This window comes from Astatotilapia calliptera, chromosome 11, assembly GCF_964374335.1.
Source record: "Astatotilapia calliptera chromosome 11, fAstCal68.1, whole genome shotgun sequence".
NCBI classification, from domain to species: domain Eukaryota; kingdom Metazoa; phylum Chordata; class Actinopteri; order Cichliformes; family Cichlidae; genus Astatotilapia; species Astatotilapia calliptera.
The window spans coordinates 23,359,417-23,385,492 of record NC_137432.1 but is presented as its reverse complement, the minus strand read 5'-3'; the positions used below and the strand labels follow the sequence as shown (position 1 = coordinate 23,385,492).

Here is a 26,076-nt window from a genome sequence, read left to right as displayed (position 1 = left end):
GTCAATGCAAAACTGCTTGAGCTGAAGAAGAGAGGAAAAAGTTATTTAGCAGTTAGTTCAAGTTTTCTATCGGAGTTTATATTCATTTCTGGCTCTTTTATAGCCTAAACACCAAAGAACTGTTGAACTCTGGAGATGACTCTACTGGAAGCAGGAATTGTACAAAGTGAGCCTTAGTGGATTAGGAATGAACAGAAGTTAAAAGGGGACATATTATGCTCTTTTCCAGCACCATATTTTTATTCTTGGGACTCTGCTAGAGGAGCTTTGCATGATTCACAGTTCAGAATAATCATGGGTTATCTTGAAAGAAGCGGTTTTAGCTCCCTGCCAGGTCCCTTTGAAGCATGGTTTATAGTACTGCGCTGAATCTCCACTGCAGCGGGTGATGCTCGCGTTCATACTCGGGCACTGTCACTGTCAACATGAGTAAAACCGAGCTAATAAATCTGGCACAATACTAGATATTTGTAATAGTATAAGGGACAAGCTAGATACAATTAAGGCCTATTAGATGCTGTTCAACTAATGCTTTATCCTTGTGCTAACAGCATGCTAAGTTTACACTGCGTATCACTGCCAAACAGATGTGTTGCAGTTTCTGAGGTTTTTGGCTAGGTCACACTTTTAACACAGTGCCATAAATCAGGTATGAGCCAGCTTTCTTCTGATTGGCTGCCTCTTGTAAACAAAAGATTTTAACACTAAGTGGGTAGAGCTGTGTGCCCAAGATTACCATATTAGGGATAGCCTCTCTTTGTGACATCACACAGATGCAGGGGTAGAAAAAACTACCTGAAATAGAGCATTTAGAGTAACGCAAAGTCTGAGCTTTTGGCTCACAGGGAATGCCTGCACATGCACAGACCTCATTATCTGAAACTTGTTTAATGTTTAATGTGAACATCCATTATTAAAAGTTTATGACAGAAAATATGGACCAGCACGATAGGCCCCCCCTTTAAAAAAAAATCTTGCTGATTACTAAACTCAAACCAGAACACTTTACAAATGGCACAAACCACACCGGAGAGCAGAGGAGCACAGTCCTACTGCAGGTTATTACTTTATATGAGAGACTCTGTACTTTTGTGCAAAGACATTGCAATAGCTGAACGGATAGTTGCATAGACAGAAACCTAGGGAAATAAATGCCCTATTGTGTCACCTTCACATAACCCACTTTCAGTTGTTTTGTTCTGTTAGTAAAAAGCAAACAAAGAATAAAGCAACTCAATTTCAAAGCAGAAGGCTTTAAAATGGCTTTTTCGTAGCCGTCAGCTGGCTCTAAGGCACACAGTCAGAACATGAAAGCTAAAGTAGAAGCAGCATCACCTCCTCCGCCCCCTCATCTGTCTTCTCCAAACTTTGCTCTTCTCCATTTTTTCTTCCCCGTCTCATTGAAAACGTTTGGGACTAACATCAAACAAAAGGCAGTGATACATTTTTTTCCTCTGATGACAAAGCGAAGAGCCGTGCCACTTAATGTAGTGTATGTCATCTGCTGGATCTCTGTGCCCTCTAAAAAAACATGAATGTGTGTTGTGTAAAAGTAACAGTGCCAAATTTCCTCAGATACCCGCTGTTCTGGGTTTTAGGGAATCACTGGTCCCTCCCTCCTGCTCCTCTACTGAGGGATATAAGTCCTTCTCATGTTTCTCCATCCCGTGACTTTAATTTCACTGCCTCTTGCGGTGGTTGTTGTTGTGGACTGTGTGACCATTCTGCACTGGGCCATTTTTCTTCATATGCTTTTTCTCTCCTGCCTCCTCGTCGCCCTCCTCTTCTGATTCGTCTGTTTCATCTTTGTCGCTTCTTTCATCATCCACTTTTTCCTGAAGAACACGAGGAAAAGCTCATGAAAATATATAAACATCATCATTAATCGGGGAGACCTCCTGCTCATGCTCTCCTGGAGCTCTGCAGAGTGTCAGAACAAACTCAGACTTTCAAACGCCTTATTCATTTTTGATTTGCAGCTTTTCAGAAGAGAGTATGTGCAAATTTGACTCACAGAAATAAATGTTTTGCAGCATTATTTAGTTTTTCCTGTTTGACCTAATTGATCTCTTTTGGTTTGCTTACATTGTTGGTGAGGAATCGGATTGCTATGCGTATAATGAGAATGGCCCAGAAGATATGTAGACACTGCAGAGTCATCAGCAGCCCATTGAAAAAGTAGTAGCCGAAGAATGGCTTATAGATGGTGACTGGATACACCCACGTGCAGTAAATAATCCTGCAAGAGAAACGGCGAGGATTAAGGAGAGTGAAGCACGACAAACAGTGGTATACTGCAGCAGTCAAAATGACTGTCTCAAATCTGTGTATATGTATGTGTGTGTGCTTACCAGAAGGGGAAGATAACAAGGCGGGTGACAATGAAGACTGCAGCAAATACAATGAAAATGTAGTTACAGGCATTTCTCCACCCAGCATAGTTGAACATCTTTGCAGACTGTTAGTGGAAAAGATAAAAATAAATTATCAAAAGGGGAAAGTTTCTGGGGGAAAAAAAGCATTTAAACTTCATTCATAGCTTTTTCTGTTTGTAAATGGGTCCTCTTGGGCTTGACTGCATGAATGACCCGCATGTAATAAAACCAAAGAGTATTCGTGGTATAAAGGAGGAACTTAGCCAATGCATCTGTAAAAGATTCAGAGGCTAAAGTGAAAGCGCTTTAAACACGCATTCTCTTTAAAGGCCAGCAGGGGGCGATCCTGTGATTACAAAAAGACTTCTGGTCTTCAGATTTCTTCCTCTGTGACCTCAGTGACACTTTTCTGGTGGTTTTATGGTCTCGGCCAGTAACTTCAAACCATGCTGAATAAAGCATGAAGTTCATTTTATAAATTATGTGTCAGATTATTGGCTAATGATTTGTGTGCTTTGTCCCCCATTTTCACAGTAAGCTCCACCCCTCGCTCGTTGCGTCTGGCAAACACTCAGATAAAATCTTCCTAACTTTTAACTGGACTTTGCTAACAGTGGGTGACTTCATGGCATCTATGTTCACCACTTATACAGTCTTTGGCAAAGAGTCAGTATCACATTCCTGCTATTTATGGTCCTTTGACAAACTAAAATACATTTAATGCTTAAGGGAATGACCCGAATAAAAAAACAGAAAAAGAAAAAAAAGCAACAGGTTACAAATATTTCTATTACCTGATAAAAACCATGCTAATTAATGAAAGTCTAAAGTGTTTATATCCCACAAATAATACTTAAATTGCACTTTCCTCCACAGGGGGCAGTATGTGATCAGTGTAAAAACATCAGAATACTCAAAGGCCAAAACATCCTGCTTAGTGGTGGTAGGGATAAATGACATCAGTGCAAACTGTGCAACATTCAAACACAGTTCTCACACCTCACGGAGTAAAATATCTCCAGGATGACAGGATGTAAATATATGTCGAGCTACAGGTTAGTTGATTTTGGGCACGTGCTTTCCATCAGTGTATAAAATGAGGTGAGGCTTTACCTCGAGGAGGTAATCGGAGGAGTCGTGCACCAGCATGATGAGAGTTCCACAACGGATGTAGTTAACACACCAGGAGAAGCTGATGAGGAGGATTGTTGCTACATGGTGAACTATCTGCTCCTTGAAGTCCTGGAGAGGGGGAGATAGATGGTGGTGGTGGTGGTGGGGGGGTAAAGATGCTTTTGAATTAATGCCGTGTACATGAAACAGAACACATATATATATAACCGTGCACTATTTTTTAACCAGGTACATGAGAATGCAAGTACATCCAGCTTAACATTATCTGGGTTAGACTTTGTGCTGCTGAAACACACTGTGAAAGAGTTTGGCAAAAGTTTTTACCCCACTGTGCTCAGCTGACCAGGCTGAGCAAAGTCCAAGCCAAACACACTCAAAGGCGCACAATACACACGCACACATGTCACACAAAGGCACACTGAAACACACACACACGTGTCACAGCAGCCTAATGTCCACTCACAGTCCATGCCAGATGTGAAACTGATCAGAGAAGAGTGACGAAAGACTCTTTGTCAGCCTTGTGTGCAGAATTATGATGCTATATCCACACAGATTCAATAGTGGCTGTGTCTGCACAAATGACATACTCATTTTGCATGCCCCCTCTCCTTGAACCACCACCTTATCATGGTAAAGGGGTTTGTCTGCCCTAATGATCCTAAATGCCACGTTGTCAAAATTTGTCCCCAGTAGGGTCTGCCAAGGCAAATTGGTTCTAGGTGAAAGTTCAGGCCAAGTGTGATTCACAAGACGCTTATGGAGCCACATTACCTCACCTGCATTGGGGTTACTGGAGCCCCGGAGGCAGGACTGGTCGATGGGCTCACCCTTAGCCCTTAGATCATAGGGCTTAGCTGGGTTCAGTATGACTTAGTCTCATGGACCACGGGATGAGATTCTCTCTGAGTTTCTCAAGGTTCTAACTGTTGTGGAAATGTTGTCGCTGATACGTCTCTGCACTGTATGGAAGTTGGGGACATTGATTTGGGACTGTCTTACCCCCTCTTTAAGAAGGGGGACTGGAGAGTGTTCCAACTTCAGGGGAGTCACACTCCACTAAACTAACAGACTAACTGACAGAGGAGAGTCTGTCTGTCAGTCAACCTTAGAATTCTGGAGGAATGTTTGAGCGTGAGTGTGAAGCATATGGGATGAGAATTAGCACTTCAAAGTCTGATGTGTTCCCAAAGTTCTCAATTGGAAAAGCGTGGAGCACCCACTCCAGGACAGGACTGAGTTACTGCCTCAGATAGAGGAGTTTAAGTGTATCAGGGTCTTGTTCACAAGTGAGGGAAGAGTGGTGCAGGAGATTGCAGTGATGTGCGAATGCTGTACACAGCAGAAGGAGCTGAACATGAACACGAAGCTGTGTATTTACTAGTCAGTCACCAATGGTCACGACCTCTGGGTAGTGACCAAAATAATGAGAATGAGCTCCCTCCGAAGGGTGGCTGGGCTCTCCCTTAAAGGTAGGGTAAGGAGCTCAAAGAACAGTCGCTACTCCCCCATACTGAAAAGCGCCAGTTGAGGTGGTTCCATCTGAATAGGATACCTCCTGGGCACCATCTATGTGAGGTATTCTGGTCATGTCCCACCTGGAGGGGGCTCCAGGGCAAACCTTGGCTCGCTTAGCAATGTCTTTGTGCTCCACTGGAAGAACTGGAGGAGGTGGCTGGGGGGCAAACGGTCTGGATATCTCTGCTTAGGCTGCTGACTCTGTCATCCAGACTGGACAAGCAGCAAAAAATTGATGGATGAATGGTTGGGAGGAAAGACAAATGTCTTTTCCTCCTTTTCCTGTTCAAATCCTTTGTACTCCTAAATAAAGAAAATCTTTGTGTTCTTGAGATAAATTCACTTACTTTGCGTTTGACATCAGAGGCGACGCTGAAGAGTAGAGATCCATAGAAACCCAGTTCAATCATATAGTACCAATATTGGGACGGCAAGAGAGTCTGAAGGGGAGGATACAGATCGTTAATTTTAAAGTCAATATAACAGTTTGTGCAAATCACTACTGGGAAGTGGGGCTGTACTTTTTCCTATATTACAGATTAACCTTCTAAATGTTCTCTGATGAAATTGATTTTGGTGTAAATTTAAAAATGACTAATGTCTGGTTTAACTTCAGAGAGTGCCAGTTAACACATCCAAGCTGCATGATTGTCACAGCAACTGTGTGAAGATATTATGTCAATATAGACCAAAATCTCTGAGGAATGCCTCCAGCATCTTGGTGAATTCAGGCTAAGAAAAATTAAGGCAATTCTAAAGACAAAAGAGGCTCCAATCCAGTATCAGCTGAATCTATATGTGTCACGCATCCCAACCGAGGGAGTATAGTTTACTAAACCAAAATAAAAAGCCTGAGGATCTTTTGGCACAGATATTCACAGAGTCTGGGATCGTCAGTGAGACTGTGAGAGAAGTGTTTATGTTAAAACACCTGCTTTAAAGTCCTTAAATCTGACCTTGACAAATGTCACCCATTAAAGACACTAAAACTAACACTATAACTAATCAAATCTAAAGTGAAACCGAAACGAAGAAAAGCCACTCTAGACATGTTGCTTCCATCATTTCAGGACAGGCAGGGAGAAACTTTATTACCTTCCAGGACCTTTTTGTTCTGGAGCTTAATTTAATGAACAGATACGCAGTGCATTTATTGTACTTAGTGATTCTAGAGACGTACCAGCACAGGAAAGCCTTGCCACATCTCCTTCAGGTCATACAGCCAAGGTTTCTGGAAGGACATGCAGGATGGGAATGAGACAGCAAAACACGACAGGTGTATTTATAACAACTGACTCAGCACAAGGATGAGTCAATGCTTCCCCCTCTGACAGCGCGAGAGGTGAGGTTATCACGGCAAAGGAAAAGGCTGGACAGGTCATGAATATACATAAAAGCATGAGAGGAGGAAGAGGAGTGGTCGAGGTTAACATGGCAGTACTCACATCGATGAGGGCGGCCAGGCCAGCAATGAAAGCAAGAAGGTAAAAGGTAAATCTCCAACTGCAAGAGAACACACACACATACAAACACACTTTCTACTCAGTCAATGAGGAAAGACAGTAGGCACATTTTCTACCAGCAGACACATAAATGCATCTCACTCACACACACACACAAATTCTCGCTTACAGTCACAAACACACAAGTTAAAGAGAGATGCCAGGCTGCGTGAACTGCCTGGAAAATCTGCTGATAATGTCAAACACAACACACACACGCGGGAACACACAAATGCACACACAGAGACACAGACACAGTCAAATATGTGCTAACAGACAATGAGAGCCACTAGACAACACCCTGTACTGGAGACAGTGATAAGTCATTGTCACTGCTCATACAGGTGTAATGAGAAGACGCTACAGAAAACGCTGCAGCAGAGACACAGATACAGAGAAGGAGTGGGAGTGTGGGAGATACCCCAGTGGGGGGAATAAGGGAGAGATACAGAAAGCCTGTTGTGTGCACATCCACAATACATCGATTCACAAGAAAAATGCCTTTACGCTGTAGCCCGCATAGTGAAAGACACACCATGACCAGAGAGCGACAAGCATGCAGTCACATGCACGCCTGCACACACCCACACATACACACCCACACATCACATATGCACACACATCACTGTAAATTGGCTGAAATAATGTAAATGCTTGGCCCATACCTGACAATAAATATTATTTGCTTTATTTGTTTGGTTTTTGTAGTTATTTTTCCCATCATGTGTACCAGGAAAACAAAATCACTTCAAAAGCTATTTTAAGCTATTTTTGAGCATTTAGCCCACTTAAAGCTGTTGTGACACACACAAATTCAGCATCACATCACAGTTACTAATCGAATTTGTGTTACAAAAGCTCTTTAATGATGTGTGTGATAGGCAGACACAAAGAAAAAAAAATCATAAAACATGCTGTTTTCTGCACTTCCACTTAAATCAGATCACTTCAGTTCATGTGAAGGGAGGTGGGATACAGAAAACTATTATTTTCATTTTTCTGGCACCAAAGGACAAAAATGTGCCGCTAAAGTGTAAAGCACAGCCCGCCCAGAAACAACTGCTCTTAACGTGACATCAACTCCTGAAAACATGTGCAATAAGCTAAACCAAAGCTAAAGCGGCAAAGAAAGAGTGAGGTTAAAGCTGAGTGTATGGTGACTCCAGCCAAGCAGCCAAAGCCTGATTTTGAACAAGTAACAAAAATGCTGATGAGCAGTCAGGCTTAAAGCACTGCAGACTCCATTTCCAGCGGCTTCAGGCAGGTGTTCTATTGTTTCTTTGAGCTAATACTTAAACAGTAAAATACAGATCATGCGTGTGACTTCATTAAAGATTTGAGTGGAAGAGACTTTGACTACAGCTTAAGCTTTATGTTGCTAACGCATGACGTACGGCTAAGTAATGCAAATGTAATGAAACAAATGAGTTTCTTCAGGGAACAAACAGGTTCAACTTCAACCCATCCGAATACTTGGCAAACATATCGGTTAGGGCTGTTCGATATAACGATATATATCGCATGACGATATAAAAACGTCTATCGTTTCATTTTACGCTGTCGTTTGTTTCGTGGTGTCGCAAAATAAACTGTTTACGCCAATATTTTTTCATCGTTTTGATGGTCACTGTAGTGGCTATATTAATTTCTTAAAGTTCTCTCTTTCTCTTATATTTTATATAATCACACTACTGACAGACAAGCGCCTGTTTTTATGCGTTGTGGTTAGCAACAACGACGGTAACAGCATCGCGTGTCTGCTTGTTTATGTTCCACATAAATCTTTCACAATAAAGCTCAAGATCCTGTTGAGACTTTTCAAAATAAACTGAATCACGTGAAAGAGCAGATTATTTACGGATGAGAATTTAAAAAAAGAGCCGCCAGGTGCTAAAAAATAAACGTTAGAACAGGCTTTTCCCAGCAGCACACCGTGTAATAAATACTCATAAAGAAAACGGCAGCGGCAACTTATGTCTAAAAATGTATAGTTTCATGCATCGGTTAAAACACTCGACTCCAGCTACATGACGCGCAGCTGGAAACACTTCACGCAACACGAGCTTCCCGAGATTCACAGAATTTACAGAAAATGTTACATTTTTGTGATTTATATTGTTATCTGGACGATAGAATTCTTATATCGGGATATGAGATTTTGGTCATATCGCACAGCCCTAATATTGGAGCCTCCTGATTTTACACTTACAGTTTTGTAATTTTCATATTTATCAGCAACATCTCTGCAGGAAGTGCCATCATTAATGTCATTTATGTCTTTACCAAGAACTGACGGAAATAAAGGGTGTGAGAGAACCGGGTTTGAAAAGGGTTTCCAGGGTGAGCGTGCACTGAAAAATGTCATGTCTTTTGAGCTTTGTAGGAAAAAACAAAGCTGTAATACTTCCCCTACAACTCCATCTCATGAGTGATGCAATCAGAGGCTCCAGAGAAGCTACAGAGACCCTGTGGTGGGTACAAACTGTATTTCTGTCTCACTCTTTATTAGAGTGACTTTTTCATCCACTGTACACAGCGTGTCCACCGTTTTCTGGGTAAAAATGGTAAACTGATCTTTTGAGTTAAAAGCTTTCACAGATCTGCATCAAACATAAACAACACCCAAGCCAACAGATCATGAAAGACTTACAAACAGGACACATGGGATAATATAACCATAGGATTTCTCTGCATCCATATCAGTGGACAGTATATCTGCATGCTGTCAGTACTAGTATCGGTATCATGTTATCTGCTGTCTATTGTACTGTACGTATCTGTGAATCCTGTCAGCTGGTAGTAGCTGGCCTCAATAGCCTTGTAATCAGGCTGTTGGTTTAACTCGGCTTCTGTTACAGTAAATGTTGGCTTACAAATAAAAATAACCAACAGTGGTGACAGAGCCCCAGCTGCAAAGGCCCTGTGCTAATAAGCATGGTTGGATGTGTGAGTGTGTGCGTGTGGAGAGCAGGGGCAACATTGCAATGAGTGCAGAAATAGAGGGCTACGTTTGCCCTCAGAAATGTGCTCATATTGCCAGAGGAACACTCTCTGGACTCTACAGCAGTCATATATGTTTAGAAGAGCACGGATGCATACCTGGCCTCGCGAAACTTTTTGAGCAGACTCGGTCTGTCCTGGTTCCTTCGTCTCCTGAACCATCGCTGCACTTGTCTTTCTGAGTAGCCAGTCTTCTTGCAAAGACTTGCTACTGAAGACTGAGAACAGCACAAAGAGGTCAGATTTGATTATTTTCCCAGTGATTCAGTCGAGAGCTGCATTAGAGCCTTTGTGATGTTGCAATAGAAGGCCAGAGGTATCTACCTGTGTGGGGTTTTTGGTAATGTTACAGTAGTAGGACTCCAGTGTGGGGTTGTGTGGGACCTTGAGCCGCACCGTGTCTTCAACCCCGAGCAGCGAGGCCAGAGGCGTGGCCACCATCCTGCAATTGTGACATGTTGGGATTAAAAAACAGTGACAAAGAAAGGAAGCATAGGTGTGATTATTAAATATTATATAATCCGATATTCAAGCTATTATATATACACACACACACACACACACACACACACACACACACACACACACATACATATATATATATATATATATATATATATATATATATATATATATATATATATATATATATATATATATATATATATATATATATATATATATATATATATATATATATATATATATATATATATATATATATATATATATGGGGCAGGGATAGCTCAGTAGGTAAAGTGGTCGCCCCATGATCGGAAGGTCGGCGGTTCGAATCCACTTAACGGCTACCCTGAGGTACCCCTGAGCAAGGTACCGTCCCTACACACTGCTCCCGGGCACCTGCTTAGTGGGCTGCCCACTGCTTCACAGAGTGAATGGGTCAAATGCAGAGAAAAACAAGTAATTTCCCCATGGGGATCAATAAAGTATCCATTATTATTATATATATATTTTTTTTTTAAATGTGTTGTCTTGATTACACTGTTTCTTTTATTGTATATTCTGACAGTTCTGTGGCTGAATAGGAGGTAGACATGAAAAACAATGAGGAACAGAGTCTCCTGGCATTAGCAGGGAAACACAGATGAACGCTGATTAGCTCCTGGAAACAGGAACGCTGGTTGCACACTTATGTGGAAAACAATAACAGCTGAAGAAACAATGGGAATTTATTCATCATAGATCTGGGCACAACAAAAGAAGGATTAAGTAACTACTGAGGGGAAAAAAGCATAAACTAACTGAATACAAAGTCAGGAGAGATTAAAGACATAAAGAAATGCATAAACGCATTAAAGGTAAATGTCTGAGATAGAATAAGACAGAGTGAAAAATGGATCGACCTTTCAAAGATCTGACGGATAATGAGGAATATGAGGGCAATGGGCAGCGCCACCCACAAGTCGCGGGCCTTGGCGTACACTCGTCCATCCCGATCCTCCAGGTCAGCCCAGCCCAGGCCCTCCGGAAACCACCGCCGCTCCTGCCAGAACCACTCACTGAGCTCCGACAACATCCTGAAGCACACGGACACAAACGGAGTCAACACTTTCAAACAGCGTGTAACCCAAGCTACAATACAATAGCTATCATTTAGACCCGCAAACCCTAAAGTTTGTTGGTGTAAAAATAGGTGAAGAAAAGACAGCTGGATGGTTGCTAAAACTCGCAGGTCACACCTATATTTTTGAAATAATATCCCATCACAATCCTGGTGGAAATCTATTTGAAGAGAAGCTGCTGGGCAGTGGAGCCAGTTTTAACCACGGCTCCTACAGTATGTTCAATGTAGGGCTGGGCCATATCATACCGTTCACGGTAATACCGGTATAATGTTGGGCAACAATAAGAAAATGAAATATCGCGATAGAATATGGGCATGCGCAGTGCCTTTGTTTTCATACACACATGGTGGAAAAAGCATGGCGGCGACGCAGAATGAGAAGGGCGAAAGTGGATCGTTGAATGAAACGGATGAATCAGAATTGGTTTGTAAAAATGCTGCAACTACAGTGGTGTGGAACTGGTTTGGCTTTCGTCCGTCAGATACACAACAAAGCACTATTTTTGGTAGAGCATGCTAGCGGGCCGTCGTTATTACCGTGTTTTTCGGAAAATACGGCACACTTAAAATCAATCCTTTGATTTTTCTGAAAATCGACAGTGCCCCTTATAATCCCGTGCGCCTTATGTATGAATTCTGGTTGTGTTTACTGACCTCGAAATGATTTTATGTACACGGCACTCGAAAATCTGTCAAATGTTTTAGTGGGACTTTGCTAAGCTACGAACCCGCACCGCTTGATGGATTGTCGGAGCATTACGGCTATCGTAGGCAGGCGCCTCGCGGAGTGATACGTACTGTGCTTCAACATAATATTACCGTATTGTGTGTTTATAACCTCTTTTTAAGTTTTGTGGATATTATACATGGTTATGCTGAGGATATGTCGGCCAATTTCCACTGGAAATGGTTAAACTGTCAGCAAGGAATTTGCATTTGCACTGTTAAATTTTTATATAACTGTAATGCACATAAAAAACAGCTGCTTGTTTAAGTGAAAATACATTGATGGGGTTTCTTGCACTAATAAAGTTGTGGAGTTGTAAAGTATTTTGTCTAGTGTCAATTATATCGTCAGTTATATCGTTATTGTAAATTTTCAAATGTATATCGTGATAAATATTTTTGGTCATATCGCCCTGCTCTAGTTCAATGCGTTACTCTAAAGAAAACAGCCCAGTGAAAAAAGAGAATACAACCGAATGTAGACATGACGCTGGCTGAGAAAACAACAGGTTGTTTACAGTGTTTGTGCGTATTTGTTTCCATGAGCCGAACAGAAAAACTTTTAGGAGGTTTGCTTTATCAGAATGTTACCACTTAAAGATGTTCTGACTGAGGATATGACCATCTTACAAAAAATATTTAACATGTTAGGAGCAAGCTGCAGCTTCAGCTGAGCTTTCATGATTTTATTTTTATCAATTATCTTTTAAACTAAAATCCCTTTAAAAGTAATTTGGTTTAAGATGTAAAAAAACAACAACCCAAACGGACCCAACAGAGACTAAAGGAGCATGCTGCTACTTCTGTTGCTCATTTAAAAGTAAATACGTTTTCTAAAAATATGCCTTTCTGAGTCATTTTGAAGGAAATATCTGCTGATGTGGGAGATTCCCTCATGAACAGCTGCAGTAGAGTAATTTCTGCACATTTTACTAATAAATTTGTTACGTTAAAATATGATCACTTCTCTATTATTAAAGTTCCAAGAGCTTTAATAACAGAGCATTTCTCCTATATCTCACTACTAGTGAGAGTAGGAATGTTGATCTTTCATAAATGAGCATCTCTTTCAAGTACAGTGATATTGTTCTTCCTAAAATCTGTATCCATAAGCAGGGATGAGCAAGCAAAGAGGTAAACTCTGAATAACTGAGCTAAAAAGTTTTGTAATTTTTCATCATTTGTAATTTTTATTTCATTTTGAATCTTTCTTTGTTTCTTCCAGTTTAGTTTGAGTCAGTTTCGAGAGTGGGTTTATTTGTCTCAGTTCAGTTTTTACTGTTTCAAAAAGTTTCGTTTTTATTAGTTCCACTGTTACTTCTAGTCTTTTTTAATTATTGTTATATGGGTGGCAATTATCAGGGGCCTGCCAATCAGAAGTTAGGTGGCTTGATTCCTCCAATCTGCACTGTGAAGTATCCTCAGGTAGATGCTTAACCCCTGATGCACCTATCAGAGTTTGAGTGGGAATTTTAAGGGCATTACACACCGAGTGTTGTAAAAAAGCGACATGAAAATCAGAATTTCCCAGGTTTGAACTTATCGTGTAACAAATTTACAAACCGAACATGCTGTGTTTTTGTGGAAAATGTTGACATCAAGCGATGATGAGCTGGTGGTGCGGCTGCTTTTGTACATATTTCAGGATGTCAGCGGCATTTTGAGCTCTTGCTGGGGTCTCCTCCCAGCCTGACATGTCTGAATCATGTCATCAACAAGGCATTCTAGTTAGAGATTGTGAATATCACCTCAACTTGCTCCTTTCAGTGTGAAGGAGCAACACCTCTACTCCAACCCATCCTCAATGGCCAAGCACCTCACCCGTAACTAACATAAAATTAAAGTGCTATTAGAACACTTACATTATATTACATCAGTGAAAACATGTCTGAGTTGCAGGACTCTCATTTCTTAGTATAATGCTGGCTCTTAATGATTTGGGGGTGTTTTTTCTTGTTTTCCCTTGAGGATGTCATGGGCTGGACTGAGATGGTTTGTGAGCCTCTCCCAGCCCTCAGGCCATATTTTGCCCTTATGTGGTCTATAGACTGGCTATACACGCACCCACTATACATCCCTGGCTATGTATATAGGAGGACAACTGTAATCGGATACATAATTTGGAGAATTGGATGATTTCCCCCTATGCGGAAGCCTTCCTGTGTGTTTCTTACCATGCATATAACAGAGCAAATACAACATGCATAGAAGTCAAGAGGCCCTCACAGGAGAGGAAAAGGCAGAGCAACAACTAAGCAAATCTCTCCCTCCACATGTGCTTAGTCGAGGGCAGCACTTTCTCCTCAGACAGTACATAGCTGAATATTTCTGATGCAAAGTTCAGGGAGTGGCAGAAAGAGAGAGTGTAAAGAGGTTTGAATGAATATCTGTGGGACGTGAGTCATGAGTCAGTCGTAAGTGCTGAGCAGCGGGGGCGCCCCAAAGCACTCTATCTCCGGTGTCCCCCTGCAGATCTACAGTAACTCCCCTCCCAACAACTGCAGCTGTGAATGCCAAAACCTCGTAACCACTTCATCCCCACTCCCATCCCCACCCTGCTGCTCCCAGCCAGTTATTTGAAAAGGATTCCCTCCTTAGCTTAGAGAGCCAAAACCATGTGTAATGCCTCCTTGTCATGACTATCTTTAAAATTTACAGCCTAAACCCTACTTAGCCATTAATTTTGATAGAGTTTTACAGAAAGAGAAGCAGAAGCAGTAAAACAACTGTGCGGTTCATAAATTTTTTAGCATGTCCTTATCTGTGTTTGGAGCTGTGTTTGGTTTTAACGTTTCTGATAAGAGCTCACATGAAATACTTTAATATCAGAGCAGAAAAAGAGTTTCTCTGAGAAATAAATAAGCACCTTTTCTTTAAGTTACACCCTTATAATGTGGAAAACACCCATTAAATGGATACAAAGGGGACATCTAAACATTACTTGTTTCTCCTGACCAACAGATGGAAACTGGAAAGTATGCAGTTTTTCTATTACTGATTATCTATTATTAATCCAGCATTTGTCATATAAAGAAGAAGTGTACTGTTTGACTGATCTCCTTCCTCTACTGGCCTTTTATTGGTGTACTGAACTCATCAGACTGATTAGAAGTTGTTTACATATTTAAACACGTGAAAGATTCCTAGTTTGACCCCAGGAGGAGACGCGAATCGATTTGTAATTGGGATCGAAATAAACACACTGGAAGCGATTTGCTCGAAGCTGCTAGCTTGTCGTCAACGGACAGCCAAACCTCTGGTTGCCCAGGTAACACTCTAATATAGGGGTGTCAAACATAAAGCCCAGAATTGAGTCGGCAAAGACGCCAAATCCGCCCACTTGACAGGTTTGGAAAATGTGGGCACATATTTTCCACTTTCACTGATCTGACCCACTTAAGAAAGTGGGCAGTATGTGGCCCTTGATGTAGAATGACTTTCACGTATTTAATGAGCAGATCATATGCCAATCAACAGTATTCTTTGCTTTCATTGGTAGTTACCTCTGTTGCTCACCTGCAGGTATTTCTCCCATAGTCACAGGCTTTAGGAGCAGCCAAAAGTAGCAGCTGATAAGCTCATAATTATTCCACTTAATCACACAGACTTTGGGGAAATGAAAACACCACTACAGTTATAATTTCAGCTATTATCAATTACTAAAACAAACATTGTGCCACTTTCTGTGTTGCAAGACTCCTTCTCCTTTTTTTTTTGCTATTCAGCACATCCTTTCCCTTTCCTGTTGCCCCTCAATAAAACTCCAGATTCACTCCCAGACAGACCGCGGGAGTTTTAGCTCAGTTAATTATTAATTTATTCAGTTTTTCCATTTGGATTATAATTAAGTTCAAGTCTTCTCTTAAATAAAGACAAGTTTCTTTAGTTTCATGATTCCACAATTTTCCTGATTATTTAGATTTTTTCATCTGCAACAGAAAAGCCATAAATGATCTTTTATGTTTAACTTCATAACTAGTTCAAGAAATTCAGCTTCACTTCATGTAAACTGCAGCTCACTGACACTGTTGGCTACGTCTCATGGTTGAGTGCTTCAGTTATTTTCCTCATCATGTCGTGTTAGTCATGGCCCCAGTTTCCTGTTGCAGGAGCACGGCTGACTGAGCATTGGGCTGCCCCTTCTCGCACCCCACCACCCCCCTTCTTTTAACACAGGTAGTGGTGGATGGGAAGGGTGACATATTTTTCCTGGTCACTTTGCCAGCTCTTCCACTTCGGTAGCCCTACATCTCACTTCTCCCAGAGTGCGCTGCCAGATCTTAAGAGCTTCGCTGAGCAGGGTTTTTGCATGCATGTCCGGCTCCATTATATAAAAACAACAACAACAACAACAACAACAACAACAACAACGGTGTAATCTCATTGAAATCCGATAACTAAATGAGCTTCTGAGCATCACTACGGATGGCCAAAAGAGCAGATGGCACTTATTCCCCTGTATAAATATGTGATTTCCTATCATTAAAAATGACTAAACACTGTTTATGAGTGTGTCCGCTGTGATTAGTTCACCAAACACATACACACAAAAGCAAACAAAGGGGGGAACAAAGTTCTTTTAATTTCTCATTATTGTAGCAGTATGTGGTGAGTTCAGCTTAGGATCCCAGAGGGTATTTTTAGGGTGACTTGTTGAGTTCATGCAGTGAATTCAGCATGTTAAAGCACTTTCCCCCCCACAGCTTTCCTAACCCTTCATGCTATTGGCTCACTGGGTCACATGATCAGACTCTGACCATTTTAATGGTCCAATAAAAATAAAGGAAGCCTCTGGCAGGGGAGGGAAAAGGAAGTTGTCTGTGTATGTCCCTTTCCTTCTGTTTTTCTGACAATGAATGTACAGTACAAGCATGTTTGGTGATTATCAACAGCTCTCTCAGTTCACCAGCTGTCACTGCTGTTTCTTTTTATATTTTCCTGGATCCTGGGTTTTCAAACAAGTGATGTAGTTTCTCAGAAATTTTAGCAAAAACCTACACAGACACTCACTGGATCCTGGTACAGAGTACAGGAAAGTTTGGGGAATGTAAACATGCTGCCACCACACAAAGGAAGCACTCCAGATTTCCCATTCATCTCCACAGATTAAGAACATCTCATGGAGATTTACAGTCAGCCTTTTCTGGATGGTGGAGGGCTGAGTCAGCCAGAGGAACATAAGTCACAAGACAGTAGTGATGTGCTCTAACTGTGAGTCACTTGTACCAAGCCACCTATGATTGTACAACCATTCATTTACTCATATCCATCCACACATGACACATTCGACAGCAAATGAAAATCCAAAATCAAATTTAAAAGTCTTGAATAATCAGGCCTCCTCTTATCTTAAAGACCTCATAGTATCGTATCACCCCATTAAAGCACTTCAGTCTCAGACAGTTCTTGGAGTATTTAAAAGTAGAATGGGAGGCAGAGCCTTCAGCTTTCAGGTCTTCCTCCCCTCACCCCACACCTGTCGTGGCAGATGGTCGCCCCTCCCTGAGCTCGGTTTTACCGGAGGTTTCTTCCTGTTAAAAGGGGGGTTTTCCTTCCCACTGTTTCCTTCCCCCACTGCTCTTGGGGGGATTTAACAAAATAAAGCACATTGAGGCAACTGTTGTTGGGATTTGGCACTATATAAATAAAACTAAGCCTTTAACTATGAAGTGAATGAATGGATCACTCACACGATAAGCTATAAAAACTACTATTGGAAACCAGAAAGAATGGTACACTGAAGGTAATTCTAGCAAAATTGAAAAGACTGGAGTTCTGCTGTTGGACATTTTTTTAAACATGGGTTGTTCTGAAAAGCTAAACTAAATTCAAGTGTGGTACTTAACAGGATGTCACTGTTGTAAAAAGGCAGTTTGTGAAATTTCTTCCTTCCTAGATTTTCCACCAGTAGCTGTAAATAGTTTTATTGAAAAGTGGAAGTGTTTAGTAACTACAGGAATTCAACCACAAAGTGGAAGACCACATAAAGTTACAGAGAGGGGTCGCCAAGTGAGTAAAAATCACTAACAAACTGCAGACTCAATAACTGTGGAATTGAAACCTCCACTGACATTAACATCAGCACAAAAACTGAACGCCAGGAGCTTCAAGACATGGGTTTCCCTGGCTAAGCAGCTCCTGTCGCTGTAATGTGTTGGTGGCCCAGTACTTTTGCCCATATAGTATATTTTAAATATTATATATCTTTAAAAAAAAGTGGCTGTTTTTATTTTAAACAACCATATGGAAGTAAAAAAAAAAAAAGGATGAAATAGTAGCTTATTATAATACGTTGCTGATCAAAGTATCACCAGTTCATCTATATTTATATACAGCATACTGCAGTACACAATTCATTCCAACATACTTTAAAGTTTAGCATGTATTTTTTCCTGGTATTACTCACACAAATACTGTGTTTTTGTTAAAGGAAACACACAAGGATTCACTAAATAAATCTTTTTCGCAGGATTAGTTTTAAACTTTTTTAACATAAAAATGTTAGAAATTTGTAATTAGAATATAAACAGGTTATACAATATCTATCACTGATAAACAAAACAGTTTACGTATGATAAAGTAATAACGTGTAAAATATAAACTATCCCACTCATTAGTTGATAAAAAAACCTTGGTCACTTCATAGTTAAAGGCTCATAAACTGCTGGGCCTGGTGATTTATTACAACTGGTTTGATAAGGATATTGAGTTACATCTCAGTCACTTGGCACTAAGTGTTTGCTCAATGCTTATTCTCTGTTTAAGTTATTTAATGAATTTCCTAAATTTAGACTGCTGTAAATCTGATATTGACTTTACACTGAAGATCTATCCATGTATATATGTAGATGGACAGATGGATGAAGTTACATTTTTTTCATAATCGCATGATACGTCATCATTGGTGGGGACGGTGTTAAGCCATATTGAAAAAATTATCTCTACAGATATTGAAGAAAACATCATCTATGATTTTAAGGGTCTGATATAGGCAAAAGGCAAAAGGTCCCGAGTCTGTCACAGTTCACACATGCAGTCAACTAATAACAAAGCTCACATTGATGTGTTTGGATTTTCGGAAGAAAACCACACAGCCACAAAGAAATCCTGCAAACTCAACCCAGAAAGGTCAGCAGGTCTGAACCCAGAACCTTCTTGCTGTGAAGAAACACTGCTCACCACTGCACCTCTGTCCTGCCCTTTGGCATAGTCACAACATCTAATCTAATTATCTTCTATTTCTGGGCACAACGTTTTTTCATCTATATGGTGTTTTAAGTACTGATTCGTGTTCATACACACATAATTTAAACTCACCACTCTTAATTATTAATTGATTGATGATTTTATTATTGTGCTATGCATAATTTACATTTGTCCATTCCCAACAGGTTTATAAGCCACCAAGAACAAATAACCAGAACCAGGGAAGCCTCGTCACTTACAAGTACTGGAGAAATAATCGGACCTGACGTCTTTTCTGACCTTTGGAAACAAAGCTTTGGCAAGAAGACTTAAAAGGGCAGAAAAGTCCACATTTTGAGCCCTGCACATGACAGATTTCTAGGTTAAGGAATTAAAAACCACTTGGTTATGTTCTACCAGCAAAACTACTTGGTTAGGTTTAGGAAAAAAATAGTGGTTCAGGATAAAATGCAAAGGCTGGCACCTTTTTTAAAACTCAGTTTTCTTTGCTGTCAAGGGGACACATAACCTGCTAGACAGTGTGGACAGCATAGATGCTGCGGACATATTAAAATACATTAATTGCAAAGGCATACTGTCATATAAACACGAGACAGTTTGTGTTTTGTTATGAGACCAGAGTAGATTATCAGGCCACATAATCTGCTGGGCTGATAATCAGGCAAACCCTAATATCAACCCCTAATTGTAGCGCAGTGTTGGATTCATACAATTTTTTTGCAACTCAAACTCTTCAAATACTTTCATTTCAGCCGTGGACTAAATACAGTATGTCAAGCCTCCCTATATACACTGTTTATGTGTTATGGTCCAGGTCACAGCTACGGATTAGGAATCGCAGTACAAACCATGAAAACCTGAATGCACACATTGTGGGATGAAGTGGCAGTTCAGGAGGCTGACATGCTTTCTGCACATGGTTCATTAGCTGTAACTCAGGTCATGCTTTGGATATTCTGGGCCAGAGAGTTTTCAGGGTGAGTCATACACATTGTTCACATTTTACACATCCTTACACTGGATAAAAAAATAGCTTTTTAAAATAGATATTTTTATTAGACGTAGCAAATAAAGAAACACAAAAAAGCATAAATGTGAATTATATCTTTTACGTGTAAGAAAATGCGAAATCATCCTAAAACAGACGGACAGCTCAACGTTTCATCACTGTCACGCAGTCTGTGTGTTAGATAGAGATCACAAGTCGCTCGGTTTTAGTACCACCGACACTGATCTGTGACACTGATGAATTATTGATGAGACCGTTCAATCAGGCAGCAGACTGATTTGAACAGGCTTGTTCAGGTGGTGTGGGGACATCGTCATACTGATTTTCTTCTCCTCACAGTTCAATTCGGCCCCTTTGAGCAAGCACAGCGCTCTCGCTGAGGCCAAGCGGTTTGCCCTCTGGACATATAGGACGCTCAAAAACAGACAACAGAATTACTGATTACTCATTGAACAGTTTGGAAGAAGAAGAGGTAATCATTGACAGCTGACAGCTGTTATCTGTCCAGGTTAGGCTGAGGTTAATGAAAAACTGCATTGTCTTTTATTTTCTCTGCTGTTGGACTTCTGTGATGTTTAACTTGGATGGATGCAAAAATTCAGTCTGTAAGAGCAGCACAGCAGTTATTAATTGGATGACTGATTAATCATTTAAATTAACTGCTGCGTGAAATCCTTCAAAAAAGTTACAGATGGTCATCAACCAACAGTGTGGCACAGGCTAGAAGCAGCCTATCTAAAGCAGCGCTTATGGTCACAGTAATTGTGACATCATCATAACCCGGAAGGGGGGCTGGCATAGCTCTATGTTGGTTCTACACAGAAATTTGCAGACCCTATCTACATGCTTTGCACCTAGTCTGAGGGCTACTCTTGCTTGGTCATGTTTGTGGTGTTGTTGTTCCTTTAGTTTAGCTCCTCCCACTAAGGAGATAATAGACAAAGATCTTCTTTATGGGGAAGCGAAACCAGGCATTAAAAATAATGAAAACTGTCCAGTGCGGCCACTGTTTGTGGTACTCATGCTGCTTTTTTGATCTTTGATGGTGTTTCTCCCTCTTCCTAGTGAACTCCACTGTCACTCCTTTTCCTTTACAAGCCCACTTTTTCAACCAATCAGCATTTCATCTACGCACAATGTCAATCCTGAAAGACTAGGCACAGTTTTTTTTTTTAGAGGACTGCATGGAAGCAAATCATCAGAGTCAATCCTTTACTCAGCATATCCTAATGGCAGCGCAAATAGACACAAATGCAATAGCTGGGAGTCACGTCACTCCCAAGTTGAGTGCCTTCCAACTAATAAAATCAGAAAAGTAAATTGATTATTAGTGTAAATTAGTGTAAACACTGATAAGTGTAAATGGTAAATGGACTGATTCTTATATAGCACTTTTCTACTCTCCCAGAGCACTCAAAGCACTTTATATAACATGCCACATTCACCAATTCACACAAGCACTTTCTCCTATGCTTTGTAAGTGCTTTCTACCTCACACACATTCATACTCCAATGAATGCACTGGAGAGCAACTTGGGGTTAGTGGGTTACTATCTTGCCCAAGAATATTTGGCATGCACATTGGGGGAGCCGGGGATCGAACCACGAACCTTCCGATCAGTAGATGACCCTAAACGAAATTAAATGTGTGTAATTAAATCTTCCAAAAAAATTTAATCATTCTCATAAACTTAGAATTAATCCATTAAAAATACACAGAAGCAGATACCGTTTTGTGGAAGCGGCCATGTTACCCTTCCGTCTCAAATACATTGGCTGTGATGGACATCGCTGCTCCGCCCAATCACATTTTATGCATATAGCTAGAGATCATCCCCATATATACCATAGACAGCGGAGAAAAGAACTAGACAACGTGCATATGACCAGAATGATATAAAAGTGCCTGATTTCACAGTGTTCATCAGGGTGGCAAACTGGGGCAAGAAACTGTGTCTGTGGCAGCTGGTTTTTAGTAAACACCACTCCGTAGCACCTGCATGAAGGCAGCAGTTTGAACAATCTATGTTATATATATATATATATATATATATATATATATATATATATATATATATATATATATATATATATATATATATGTTTATGTTAGTTTATGCATAGATTAGACATACGGCCACCCTCCCATCTCGAGACAACTGACAATGAGCCAGCTACTGTTAGGCTCAAATGTCATAAAAATGAAACTTTCTCTTTAATAAACACTTTGATTACATTCTCACATCATAAGAGTTAGTCACGTAGTGTCCAACAATGAGCTACTTCGAAGAAAGTTTCACTAACACCGGCTAACAGCAGCTAACAGACACGGAGGCTTCAGAAAAGTTCAGGATAATGCAACAGCTCATCTCAGTATCGCTATCATTAGATACAAGTAAGCTTCACTGACTCGTTGACTATTGGACTCCTTTCACAAATTTTTTACAGCCTCCTCCAGAGTAAACACAAGAGGAGACACAAGGGGACACAAGCTGAGGTAAACAGCAGACTAACAGCCTATACTAACTACAGATAGTCAGTGGCCAGAGATATTTGTCCTACCTTACCAAGATTTATCAACATGAATTGGAAGTTGTTGGAAAAAATAACGTAGTTGACTGCAATCTGCAATCTACTGACATCTAGTGGAGAGATTTTACACACTGTAACTCTAAAAACACTGCTGCAGCATGTTCAGACATAGAGCCTTCTCAATGTTCTGCATACAGCTTTTTTAGCGAGTCACAAATACACAACAGCTGCCACACTGTTTTAAAGCTTTACAGTTTTTTTTACTGCTTACAGTCACTGATCTTGGATTGTTAAGTCGGGCTTGTTGGAGCTGCTCTGGAATGCACTATTGTGCTGGTGTGCACACCAGCCAAAACACTAGTTAGCAGTAGGGTTTCTCTCTTCAAACTGATCTTTCAGACCATCAAAAAGAAATGACAGTGAAAGAATAAGTAGTTAGAAATACATAGGAAGAAACAACAATATCAAACCATCTAGTTCCAGTTTTAGGGAGTTAAATGTCAGGTTATAGCATAGGTTATGGTGTAGATTTAACGTAGAAGTGCAAATCCCACTTAATGGTCCCTTTTGGACCACTATTCATTTTATTTTCACTGCACGGGAGTAAAAGTCTGTAAAGTTAAAAGTACTTCTATCCCCTCATAAGGTGACAGAACTGTAAATGTAGTGTCTATTTAAAGTACCACTGAGTGCACATCTTCTCAACACGTTATAGTTACACGATAGCACAGTCAAAAAGATGTTTGCCTTGGCAACAGGCAGCACCTGTAGCTGCTGTCCCTTAAATACATACACCTAAATAAGCAGTAAACACAAGAGGTGCCAGCTGGTAGCCGGAGCTGCAAACATAAAACAATAGTGGCTCCTACAGTGAAGCCATATATATACACTATGGTGGTTAACTAAACAAGAACTGAATATGAGAAGACTTTAATGACATCTCATTCTATCAACGGTTTGTTTTGTTAATAAAATGCTAATTAAATGTAAAAAACAATTTAGCAAGAAACAAAATATTATATTATCTGGCCATTAAAGCATATAGTAAAGTGGGGGTTTCTGTTTATACAGTATCTTTCAACTTATTAAATGTGGGTCTATATTGGCTAAGTGCTAAAAACATCTCCAGAGTGGACTTCTTTACATTAAATGGAAAATGTTGTACAAATTGGTTTTATTGGTCTGACTCACATATGGCACTCCTCTAATTAACCTACTTCTTGGATATTATAACTGTGACAATATATTATACATACTTGCCTGCTGTCACGTATTTACACGTCTGAGTATGAAAGAGTCATTGTGGTAACATCAACAAAACAAACAATTATTTCCCGTACGGCAGCTACAGCTGCCTCCTCTCATTCTAAAGCTTTAGTATTTATGTTTACTTAGCATTCTGCAGATTTGCTTTAATGTAGCTACTGCAAAGTGAACCACATTAAAGACTGCCTGAAGGAGAGGGTGAAACGGAGATTATTAAACATAGAAAAAACGATATATATTGTTTAAAACTATATTTGTATAGTGGGGCTGTGACTTGTGTGTGTGTGTGTGTGTTAGTTACAGTGATAATGTGGCTAGTTAGCAAACTTTAGCGATCCACCGTTCAAGCGCCAGACTGCCCTCGTGTCATCATATTACACAGCCACTGGCAGGAATAATCAACCATCACATATGAACCCAGCTTACGCCGCGTTTTTATTCTCTTTCTTTTGTTAAGAGACCGAAAGCGGCCTGTTATTTTTAATTGCCCGATTCCTGCATGAGTGCGTAATGACGTCTGAGGTGAGCGAAGATGCGGAGCGTGCGTCTCCCGCAAACACTCAGGCGCACAAAACGACCAACGTCTACCACCGACATGAAAGTGAAACGGTACTTACTTTGGTGTCCTTCTCGCGCCGTGAAGAAGAAGAAAAAATCTTCTTTCCACCAAAAATTGTCAGTTGTTTTTTGTCTTTTTCTCCTGGTCCCGCGTAGCTCACTGGAAAAAAAAAAGCTAACGGTCCCGTTGAGTGTGCCCAGCCCGCTGGTTGTGCTCAGAAGGGCGCAGCTTACTGATTTTTACATGTTTCCATTGGGAACAATGTGCGAAAAAAGGGAAGGAAAGGGGAGCTACAGATGGGGGAGAATGTGTGAGATGCTGCAATGCGATATCGGTGGCTTTTCTCCCAGCAGTGTTCAGGTAGTTTTTTCCCCCCTCCCTCGTCGTGTCCCAGCTAATCCCCCCTCGTGTGTCCTGGGAGTCGACGGGGGTCTTTGTGGCCGGACAGAGGATGGGGTCGGGCCGGCAGGAGAGCGGACTGAGAGGCGCAGACAGAGAGGGAGGAGTGAGGGAATAACGGAGAGGGAGGGACGCAGATGACGTCCAAGCACATGAGAGAGCATTTGGCTCATACACACTCACACACACATCCGCGTTTTGTTTCCGCTCGGAATAAGTTTTACACCCAAATCTTTGTATCCGAAACAGCCGTGTTAATCCAAAGTGTCTGATATTTGTTTTTGGTTTTTTATCTAAAAAGCTATAGTTTTTTTTTTTTTACATTTCGTAACTTACAATACTTTTCTGATCGGCTGGAAGCTTTGCCGTGGCTGACCTTTAACCTCGTTATTTGCGGACGTAGCATCTGCTGTTGACTGAATGTTTACTATAATGTAGAAATCTTTTGGTGATGTCCCACTCACTCGTGACCTTTCTGTTACATTTTACTGGGCGTTTAATCAAATATTTTTTAAATAAATAAATAAATAATAATAATAATAATAATAATAATAATAACAGGATCATTACAATAGGATATTTTATTTTGTATATTTTCTACAGACATAACTATTTTCCTAGTGACACGTGAACTATAAGAGAAGCAGCTGAGGGGTCAAAGGATCTTCATATCTGACTCACAGCCAGCCTGTCAAACAGTTTGTTCCAGGCAGCCAAAGTTCAGATCAGATCAATAAGGCTGTGCTTGAGTTTAATTATATTAAATACTATATTTGGCCCACAAAGTGAGGGCGGGGGGTGGGGGTATGTCTTGGTCCTAACTTAACTTTGAATCATACAAGTATTTGAATTGGTCACAAAGATAAGGTTAAATAACATGAGATGTATTGTATTTACCTATTTTTTGCAACAGCTAAAAGTTTAATCAAACACAATCTATGATAAAAGACCTTCAATAAATAGAATATTTTATACTTGAATAACATAAAATATTAAGAAAGCCCATGCGGTAATGAAAATATCACATCCTGGAATATTCCCAATTTGACATCTTATCTTTGAATGGGCTCATGCACCATAAAAAATAAATGTAGTATAATAAAATTGATGAGGTCTTTTTTGGCTGCTAACCTCAATCAATATTGTAATAAATGTCAGAATGATCTCTTCCTATTAAATTATTTACTTGTTTTGGCCAGAGAAACACTTTTGTAGCTGTAGATCTCAGTGGGAAACATTAGCGAAGCATAGGGATTATGTAGACG

The 26,076-nt window shown here is 40.4% G+C and overlaps 1 protein-coding gene across 1 annotated transcript; it reads right to left on the bottom strand.

Moving 5' to 3' along the window:
• Positions 1-216: 216 nt before the first annotated feature.
• On the bottom strand, positions 217-24,901 carry cers2b (ceramide synthase 2b). Its single transcript, XM_026183426.2, has 11 exons — positions 24,471-24,901; positions 10,894-11,067; positions 9,854-9,971; positions 9,629-9,747; positions 6,473-6,530; positions 6,208-6,258; positions 5,375-5,467; positions 3,489-3,617; positions 2,352-2,458; positions 2,086-2,239; positions 217-1,835 (listed from the first exon to the last, which is right to left on the bottom strand). Exons 2-11 carry the CDS (start codon positions 11,064-11,066, stop codon positions 1,680-1,682), a joined length of 1,158 nt encoding a protein of 385 aa, XP_026039211.1. The 5' UTR covers position 11,067; positions 24,471-24,901; the 3' UTR covers positions 217-1,679.
• Positions 24,902-26,076: the final 1,175 nt, after the last annotated feature.

Excerpts from the sequence above, each read along its gene's own strand:
- cers2b (XM_026183426.2), bottom strand. The coding sequence starts at position 11,066 with ATGTTGTCGGAGCTCAGTGAGTGGTTCTGGCAGGAGCGGCGGTGGTTT. Across the intron at positions 6,259-6,472 it reads GCCTGGCCGCCCTCATCGAT|AAACCTTGGCTGTATGACCT; the intron begins GTGAGTACTGCC and ends ATGTCCTTCCAG. Across the intron at positions 1,836-2,085 it reads TCCGATTCCTCACCAACAAT|GAAAAAGTGGATGATGAAAG; the intron begins GTAAGCAAACCA and ends CGTGTTCTTCAG.